Below are 9,938 nucleotides of genomic sequence, written 5' to 3'. Positions count from 1 at the left end.
ATACTTCTTCTTCTTCATGATTTTGGGGGCCTCCAGTTAACCATTCATTTGCTTCATCAATGTTATTCAATAAAATTGGATCAATGATATTGCGAGCTTTGTAACGACGAGCCAATGTTCTATTATATTTTACGAACACGAGATCATTGAGTTTCTTTAGTTCAAGCCTGTTTCTCTTCTTAGTATGAATCTGCATAATAATATGTAGAAAGTAATTAAGAAGAGTACTTAGGACAACTGAGATAAACTTTAATTTAGTAATAATATAATATAGCTTCTCGTATATTCATAAACACTCCAATTTCTCTCGCATCCGGATGAGCTACAAGTTAAGCTTTGAACTCTAATACCAAATTGTTGCAAGTTTGGAACTTCATAACCAAATTGCATCCACCATTCAACTGTAGAAGTATTATTTTAGAATTTAATAACTTGAAAGTTAAAGCTCTAAAGAGTAAAACAATTGAAAAAAGTTGCTCACCTGGTGCCAATTTGGTTCTGCCTCTAATGGCCGAAGCTAATCCAAAAAGTCCATCGGCTTGCATATACACACCAAGCTATTGTCCTATTTTGTCTTGCATCGCTTCATCTGGCAACAACTTCGCAACACATGCATGATACCCCTTCCAAACTTTTAAATCTAAAGTCTTGTTCTCATTGTTTGTGTAAAACAATTCGCGGTTCAAAATATGCCCTGCTGCATGTAAAGGTTGATGAAGCTGATCATCCCACCTTTTATCAATGATTTCAAACACTCTCTCATATTTTCTCCTATCATGATCAAATGCCTTCTCAATATCTTCTTTATCCCTATCCATGGCTTCATAAATGTATTCCGTTGGTGATTTTTTTTCTCCATCCACCAAACGAAGTACAATAACCAAAGGATTACCAACTTTAAGTGCTTGAACAGTGTCATTCCAAAAATATGGACCAATAATAAATCTCGCAACTTCTTTCCCAAGAGCTTCCTTTGTATAGATACTCTCACTCCATTCGGTTGACAAGAACAAGGTATTTTGCTTTTGCAGGTAAAAGCTATGCAAGGTTAAGATACTTGTTACAAATCTTGTCTTAGCCGGTTTCACCAATTTTTTTGTTTTATGTATCTCCTCATCATGTTCAACAACAATGGCCTTTGACTAATGTAAGAATGTATCTTGATCGCCTTAACTGTAGGAAGTCATATTTCATAGTTAATAAGTATAAGCAATTAACATGAAGGTTAAAAACTTAAAATAGAAAATAAGAACCACTTGTTCACCTCTAGAATATGGGGCTAACTTGAAAATTTCACCAAACATCAAGTTGATACAATGTGCAGCACAAGGAGTCCAACAAATATTTGGGAAAACTCCTTTCAACATGTTACCCACTTTTTTATTCTCACTTGTGTTATCAGTAACAACTTGAACCACATTTTCCGGTCCAACTTTCAATATTGTCTTCTCAGACAAGTTGAACATTTTATTGGAATTGGTTGAGGAGTCACTAGCATCATAAGATTCAAGAAACACACTACCTCTCGGAGAATTCACCAAAACATTAATGACCATTTTTCCATTTTTTGCAGTCCATTTGTCCATCATAATGGAACAACCATAAATTTTCCATTGTGCCTTTTGCTCCTCGATAATCTTGTCTGTCTTCTCCACCTCCTTTTTTAGACAAGGAACTCTTACTTCATGATAGGTAGGGGGCTTCATTCCTGGGCCATATTGGCCTACGGCCACAATGAATTCACCAAAACTATCGGTGTAATTCACACAATTAAAAGGTAGCCCCGCATCATACATCCACCTTGCAAAAGCATCTAGAGCACGCTCCCTTAAACTCTTCCTACAAGAATCTAAGTCAATAGCTTCACCCTTTCTCTTTTCATTTGATTTTTGTGAGAAAAAAAGATTAAGAGGACCTTTCACATTACTACCGGCAGTGGATGATCCACTTCCACTTGTTGAATTCTTTATTTGAGATTTAGAGGGAGGTGACCTCATTATATCATTGACTTCAAAGTCATCCTAATCCATTTGACTATACCATGGCTCATTGGAATTTTTAACTCATTTTTTTTATCGACATACTCTCTAATTTCTTTCTTAATAGTATCCGGAACACTTGGACATTTTTTGACATCTCTAAAACCACCGATTAGATGTCTCTTGTGACGATGTATTCCACCGTTAAATTTTTAGACAAAAGATAGATTGCACTCTTGAGTTACTATTGCCAACTGCAACTCCATACGCCCAACCTGGATCTTTTTTTTGGCTTGATACCATTGAATAATTAAATTAAATTTACTACAATAACCAACAACAAAAAACATAACAGTTAATTCACATGAAGAAAATAGAGCATAAAGTAGATGATAAAGCAGAAAACAGAGCATAAAGCATAAAACAGATCACAAAGTGGAATAGAAGAAGAAGAAGTCGTTTAGGACACAAAATCATCGCTTAAAAGTGAAAAAAATTGAAAGAAGAATGGAAGAAGAAGAACAAAATAAGAAGAAGAAGAAGAAGAAGAAGAACAGAAGAAGAAGAAGAAGAACAGAAGAAGAAGAAGAAGAAGAAGATGAAGAAGAGAAGAAGTTGTTGAAGAAACTTACCGAGATCTGGAGAAGAAGTCGTTGGAGAAGTAGTGGTCGTCGCTGGAGTTCGCTCGAGAAGAAGTCATTGAAGTGCGTATGTTTATTTGTTAACAGATGGTTTATTTGCCAAAAAAGTTTAAAAAAAACCCTAGCCGATGCCTTCTACTCGCTTAAGCACGCTTTTTCTTGCTTTTTCTATCGGCTCGCTTCTCGCTTAAGCAAGAAAAGCGCACGCTTTTTGAATGTGAGTCGCCTTTTTAGCTGAAAAGTGCTAGCACTGTGCCTCTTATTGCTTCATCGCTTAAAATGAGAAGCGAGCGCTTTTAATAACACTGTTTTGACCATTCTGTTCGGTTGGCATTTACAATCTTTGACAAAATACTCTTGATCTCCCGGTTGGAGACTTCAACCTGTTGGCTTGCTTGAGGATGGTAGGGGTTGAAACTTTATGAGTGACACCATACTATGTTAGTAAGGTATCAAAAGCTCGGTTGCAAAATACGATCCCCCATCACTAATAATGGCCCTCGGAGTACCAAACTTTGTGAAGATGTTCTTTTTCAGGAATGTCACCACACTTCGAGCTTCGTTGTTGGGTAAAGCCATGAATTTAACCCATTTTGACACATAGTCCATAGATACCAAAATGTAAATGTTCCCACAAGATCTCACGAATGGTCCCGTGAAATAAATACCCCAAACATCAAAGATATCAATCTCTAAAATGGTGGTAAGGGGAATCTCATTCTTATTAGAAATCCCACCGGTAGTTTGGCACTCATCACAACACTCTACAAGCTTACTAGCATCCTTGTAGAGGGTAGTCCAATAGAATCCACAAGTCAAAACCATGTAGCCGTTCTAGATCCACCATGATGACCACCATATGGTAAAGAGTGGTAAGCCTCAAGAATTCCCATTTGTTCTTCTTCCGGCACACATCGCTGGATCACACCATCGATACATATCCAGAAAAGATATGGCTCATCGCAATAATAATCCAAGCAATCTTCTTTGAGCTTCTTCCTTTGGTTTGAAGAGAGCTCATTCGGTAAAATGTCGTTCACAAGATAATTGGCTAGATCGGCAAACCATGGCAACCCGGTCATTGAAACATATAGGAGTTGCTCGTCGGAAAATGAATCATTGATCTCAAGGCTATTATGTTGCCTCCCCTCCTCCTCCTCCAAACGGGACAAGTGGTCCACCACTTGATTCTCACTACCCTTGAAGTCTTGAATCTCTAAATCAAACTCTTGCAATAGTAGCACCCACCACATCGACCTTGCCTTGGAATATTTCTTGCTCAACAAATATTGAAGGGCCGCATGGTCGGTATGAACAATTACCTTAGTACCCATCAAATATGGTCGGAACTTCTCCATGTCAAAAACAATAGCAAGTAGATCCTTTTTTGTCACTGTGTAGTTGACTTGGGCATCATTCATGGTCTTGCTAGCATAGTAGACCGATGGAAGATTTTGTTTATTCTTTGCCCCAACACCGCTCCAAATGCAACATCACTAGCAATCACACATAAGCTCAAAAGGCAAACTCCAATCTGGTGTGGTGATAATAGGAGTAGTAGTCAACTTGAACTTATGAAACTCAAATGCCTTCATACAATCTTCATTAAAATGGAACTTGGCATCCTTCTCCAAAAGTTTGCATAATGGGTTCACCACCTTGAAAAAGTCCTTGATGAATCGGCGATAGAAACCTGCATAACCCAAGAAGCTTCTCACTCCTTTCACAGATATAGGGGGAGGGAGTTTGGAGATCACCTCAATCTTGGCTTTGTCGACCTCAATACCATGCTTTGAAATTTTGTGGCCGAGGATAATGCTTTCCTCGACCATGGAGTGACACGTCTCCCAATTCAACACCAAATTTGTCTCCTCACATCTAGCTAATACCTTACCCAAATTGTTCAAACAATCTTCAAACGAATCCAACCACAAAAAAATCATCCATAAAGACCTCAAGAATGCCCTCTACCATGTCGGTGAAAATAACCATCATACACCCATTGAAAAGTAGCTGGTGCATTACACAACTCAAAAGACATCCACGAGAATGCGAAAGTACCATAGGGACAAGTGAAAGTGGTATTCTCTTGGTCCTCAGGACCAATAAGGATTTTGTTATAGCCGGAGTATCCATCAAGAAAGCAATAAAAAGCACGTCTGACCAACCTATCAAGTATTTGGTCAAGAAATGGAAGCGAGAAATGATCTTTCCCAGTAACTTTGTTGAGATTCCTATAGTCCATGCACACTCTCCACCTGGTGACAGTTCTTCTTGGGATCAATTCATTCTTTCCATTTGTTATCACAGTCATGCCCCCTTTATTTGGAACACATTGCACCGGAGAGGTCTACGAGCTATCAGAAATGAGGTACACAACCCCGGTATCAAACCACTTGATTATCTACTTCTTCACCACCTCTTGCATTTCTTCATTTAGCCTCCTTTGATTTTCAACGTAGGGTTTTTCACCCTCCTCCAAAACAATCTTGTTCATGCAAAAGGCGGGGCTTATGCCCCGGATATCTGCCAAAGTCCATCTGATTGCTCTTTTCCTCCTTTGTAGCACCTATAATATGGACTCTACCTGCATGTTAGTTAAGTAAGAAGAAAGGATAACTGGTAAAGTAGAAGAAGGGCCAAGAAATTCATACCTGAGATGTGAGGGTAGTGGCTTTAACTCCAAGGTAGGAGGCTCCTCGATTGAGGGCTTTGTTGGAGGAGTTTTTTGGTTTTCAAGATCCAAAGATAGCTTTCGGGGCTCATCAGTGTATGGCTACATGCCTTGCAATGCATTTACACACTCCGCATAGCCATCACTCTTCTCATCATCATCAAGGTTGAGCAAAACGGCTTCCAATTTGTCTTCAACATTCATTGTGGCACTAGCATCATCAACAATCACGTCTGTCACCAAATCCACAAACAAATAAACTTCATTAATATTCGGTTGGCTAATTGTTTTGCATACGTGGAACACCACCTTTTCGTCACCCACCCAGAAAGTGAGCTCATCGGCTTCCACATCAACAAGAGCCTTCCCCGTAGCAAGGAAAGGTCTACCCAAAATTATAGGGACCTCATAATCCACTTCACAATCGAGGACCACAAAGTCCGTTGGGAGGATGAACTTGTCAACTCGAACAAATACATCATCAATAATACCCAAAGGTTTGGTTGCCCAATTCCCAAAGTTTAGAACACCGAGTAGGGCATCAAGTTGATACTTGCCCTAAGATCACATAATGCTTTGGCAAAATTGGCGCTCCTAATAGTGCAAGGGATTGTGAAAGCGCTCGGATCTTCCAACTTTCGAGCCATTGGGTGCACACTAGCACTCACTTGATGAGTCATCTTGATGGTCTCACAATTCATTGATCTTTTCTTAGTTACCAAATCCTTCATGAATTTTGCATATCCCGATATTTTTTCCAATGCCTCAACCAACAGCACATTAATTGACAAACTCTTCATCATAGCAATAAAAATTTTGAATTGGTTTTCACTGTTCTACTTTGCAAGTCTTTGAGAGTATGGAGGAGGAGGCGTTGGCGTTGGTGCCTTAATCTTGGGTAATACCAGTTCCGGCATGTCAATCACGTGTTCTCTAGACGGGTTCATCTCTTCTTGCATCTCCTCCTCACTTTCATCTATATCAATTATCACTTATTCATTAGCTTGAACCACATGGCTTGGGATTTCATCCTCTTGAACCACAACATCTTCATCCACAATCATTCTTTGATTTGAGGTGGTCTCATCTCCACCTCACTTCTAGTAGTGACAGCCATAAAATGTCCTGTATTACTCCCACCCTTTGGGTTTACCACCGTATAACTAGGTAGTGCCCCCTTAGGACGAGTGTTCAATGCTTGTGAGATTTGGCCAAATTGAACCTCCAAATTCCGAATAGAAGTGTTGTGCGAGGCTAATTGAGCATCGAAGTCGGAATTCTTCTTCATCATTTGTTTAAACATGTTTTCAATTCTACCCATCTTATTGGAAGAAGAACTCGGGCCTTGAGAAGGATAAGGAAGTGGATTGCTTGGTTGTTGGAACATTGGGGGTCTTTGAAAACCCGACCCCCGATTGTTGTTGTTGTTCCACCCTCCTTGATTATTTCCTCCCCAATTGCATTAACTATTGCCACCCCAATTGCCTTGATTACTCCATTTGACTTGATTTCCTTGAATGTTCCAATTTCCTTAATTAGAATTGCCACCACTCCAATTGCCTTGGTGGTTTCCAATTACATTGGTTCCCTTGTGACTTCTATTGTTGTTGATTTTGTCCTTGAGCATTGTTTCTTTGACCTTGATACTTGTTGACATATTGAACTTCTTCGTCTTGCTCATTGAATGCATTACCTTGATCATAACCACTATCATCTTGCATAAATTGGTCCGGACGGCTTTCCATTAGTTGACCTTGTTGCCGTCTTTTGTTTACCATCATATTCAAACCTTCCACTGCATGTACTTGTTTTGGCCCTTGAACTTGTTGAAGGTGAGCTTTGGCCAATTGGTTCATGGTATTTGTCAACTCGGCAATAGCTTGACCATGATTATATAGCTCTTTGTATAGGTGAATAACATTAGGGTCACCTTGCGGAACATTGGCTCTACTTTGCCATACCGAAGAGGTATCCTCCATCTCATCAAGAATTTCACTAGCTTCGGCATAAGGCATGTTCATGAAGTTCCCCTCAGTGAGTTGGTTAACCTTACATTGATTAGTTGTGTTGATCCCCCTGTAGAAGGTCTGTTGGATCATGGACTCAGTCATATTGTTGTTCGGGTACTCTTTAACCATGGTACAATATCTTTCTCAAATCTTGTGCAATGGCTCATTGGGTTCTTGCTTGAAAGCAAGAATCTTATCCCGAAGCATCGCCATATGTCCCGGAGAGAAGAATTTAGAAATGAACTTCTCTGCCAACTCATCCCAAGTGTGGATGGAATGATTGGGCAACCTCTCTAACTAGTCCAATGCTTTTCCCCATAGAGAAAAGGGAAATAGCCTCAACCTCAGCGCGTCTTCAGAGACTGTTTGCTTGCTCCCCCAACAAGTACCGATGAACCCCTTGAGATGCTTGTAGGCATTTTGATTCGGAGCACCGATGAAGAAACCCCATTGCTCAAGTAGTGTAATCATCACATTGGTGATTTGGAAGTTGCCCGCCCTAATGCGGGGCGTGACTGTAGCACTTGCATAACCCTCGTTTGGTAATTGTCGGTGGGCTGCCGCTCTTGGTGGAGGTCGGGGAGGGGCGAGCACATTATTGTGAGGTGGGCAGCCTCGTCTATTAGCTTGAGGTTTAAGAGGAACCTCGTCCATGGCATCATTGTCCACTTCCTCCCCCAATGGAACATTTTCGATGGGCTCGTTATTGAGAGCCATTTTCATACCTAAAATCAATTCAAAAACAAAATTAGTGACTCGAAAGGAAAAGAAGACAAAGCACACAAAAACCTAGATATATAGGTAAATCCATTTAACTTCCCGGAAATAGCACCAAAAATTAATCTCGCCCAAACTCACACCACAATTATAGGTAGTGAGGTGGTCGAAGCAACAATAAAACCCAACACGAGTCGGGGTCGATTTCTCAGGGAGTTAGAAATGGGATTAGGTATACACCTAGTGCAATTGTATAATGTGCCTCAATTTGCACTTCCACATTCTTGTTGGTTGTTTCTATATCTAATTTAAACTATTGATTGCAATTAATAAACTAGAATACAATGTTTTCGATTTTGGTTGTTTTTGAAATGATAAAGGATATAGGGTCGTAACTTCCACCTAGGTGGTTGCCTAACAGGTTGTAAACTATAGGGAAAGTTTGATTAATCGGGACTGTAATATAAAAATCACACGCAATTGCTCACTCTATATATCTCGGTAGTTTGAGTGATTTTGCTCAATTTGGCTTTCTCAAGCCCAAATGAGTATTGCACAAATCAAGTGATATATCCTCAAGTCGGGTCTTACTATCTCTAGATTTGACCCATTAGTTGGGGCTATCAATTTCTTGAGTTCACCCAAATTCCTTGTTAGCCAAGTTTTCCTAAACTTAGTCTCTCTTTCTCAAGTAAAGACTAGGTCAAATAGGCATAAATTAATATTTGCAACCATTAATTCTAGAATTCAAGCACAAACAAGGCTAAATATCACTAACTCAATCATAAATAAGCCCTAAAATTAAATACCCATTAAGTACCCACATTAGAGTTGAACCACAACCCTAGCTAACGATTTAACTACTCATGAAAAATAAATAAATACAAGAAGAAATTAAGATAGAATGCATAATAATTGATTAGACAAAGAAAATCTAACGTTTAGAAGTTAATCTAGTACAAAATTACTCAAAGAAGTAAAGAAACGGCTCAGGTGCACCTCTGCAAACTAAACTTGACCTAAAAATGACAAAAAGTTCTATTTATACTAAGCTAAAAATATCAGACAAAAATTCCCCTACGAAGGTTGTGCGGCCACGTAATTCTGGTGCAGTCCGCACAATGGGCTTCTGCGGCCGCACAATTATCGTGCGGTCCACATTCTTGGGAATTTGGGCTTGTAATTTCAGGGCTTCTGCGGTCCGTAGGAAAATGAGTGCGACCGCACTTCTAATTATGCGGCCGAACAAAAGCGATGTGATTCGTACTCTCTGGTTTGGGACTTGAAACAACTCTCTGATTCTTCAAACCTGCGGACCACATAATAATAACTGCAGCCGCACTTGACCTCCTGCGCTGCACAATTTCTGTGCCGTCCACACTTCTCTGAATCTCCCTTTTGCGGCCGCACTAGAATTGTGTGGTCCGCATTGCTAGTATTTTTGTCCTTGTTTATTTTTGACTCCTTTATGAGTTAATTTTGAGTTCTTTGGCTCGTTTCCCAATATTCCTGCAAGTAAGCATATTTCGTTAGTTTTTGAGAATACCTTTAAGCATTATTTAGCTAAAATGCAAGTAAAAGAGAGCAAATAAGCGTTCAAAATCCCTACTTATCAGTAATCCAGGAAATTATAAACAAATTTTGAAAAATGAAAGACAGAATCCCTTACATACTCCTTAAATTGGATCTATAAAAGACTTTCGATAGGCTCGAATGGTCTTTCATAAAACACACTCTAACCTACTTCAACTTTCCTCCAACTCTAGTAAATCTTATTATGTCTTGTGTCACAACTTCCTCTATTTCCATCATCTTCAATGTTGCACCAACCAATTATTTCAAGCCTACTAAAGGTATAGGGCTTATTCATATTAATCATGGAAATGTTAACTCGATCCATTGATAACGCAGTTGATTA

General features: G+C 39.5%; 3 protein-coding genes across 3 annotated transcripts; all 3 read right to left on the bottom strand.

Moving 5' to 3' along the window:
- Positions 1-557: 557 nt before the first annotated feature.
- LOC104215278 (uncharacterized) lies at positions 558-1,997 on the bottom strand. Its single transcript, XM_070165916.1, has 2 exons — positions 1,254-1,997; positions 558-1,142 (listed from the first exon to the last, which is right to left on the bottom strand). Exons 1-2 carry the CDS (start codon positions 1,995-1,997, stop codon positions 558-560), a joined length of 1,329 nt encoding a protein of 442 aa, XP_070022017.1.
- A 2,119-nt stretch (positions 1,998-4,116) lies between these two features.
- LOC138885031 (uncharacterized mitochondrial protein AtMg00860-like) lies at positions 4,117-4,934 on the bottom strand. The gene is made up of 2 exons (XM_070165915.1): positions 4,646-4,934; positions 4,117-4,532 (listed from the first exon to the last, which is right to left on the bottom strand). Exons 1-2 carry the CDS (start codon positions 4,932-4,934, stop codon positions 4,117-4,119), a joined length of 705 nt encoding a protein of 234 aa, XP_070022016.1.
- Positions 4,935-5,088: 154 nt separating this feature from the next.
- LOC138885030 (uncharacterized) lies at positions 5,089-7,432 on the bottom strand. Its single transcript, XM_070165914.1, has 5 exons — positions 6,934-7,432; positions 6,200-6,270; positions 5,963-6,088; positions 5,405-5,852; positions 5,089-5,207 (listed from the first exon to the last, which is right to left on the bottom strand). Exons 1-5 carry the CDS (start codon positions 7,430-7,432, stop codon positions 5,089-5,091), a joined length of 1,263 nt encoding a protein of 420 aa, XP_070022015.1.
- Between the last annotated feature and the right edge of the window lie 2,506 nt (positions 7,433-9,938).

The sequence above is a fragment of the Nicotiana sylvestris genome, chromosome 2 (genome assembly GCF_000393655.2).
Source record: "Nicotiana sylvestris chromosome 2, ASM39365v2, whole genome shotgun sequence".
NCBI lineage: Eukaryota > Viridiplantae > Streptophyta > Magnoliopsida > Solanales > Solanaceae > Nicotiana > Nicotiana sylvestris.
This window is presented reverse-complemented; position numbering and strand designations above follow the sequence as displayed.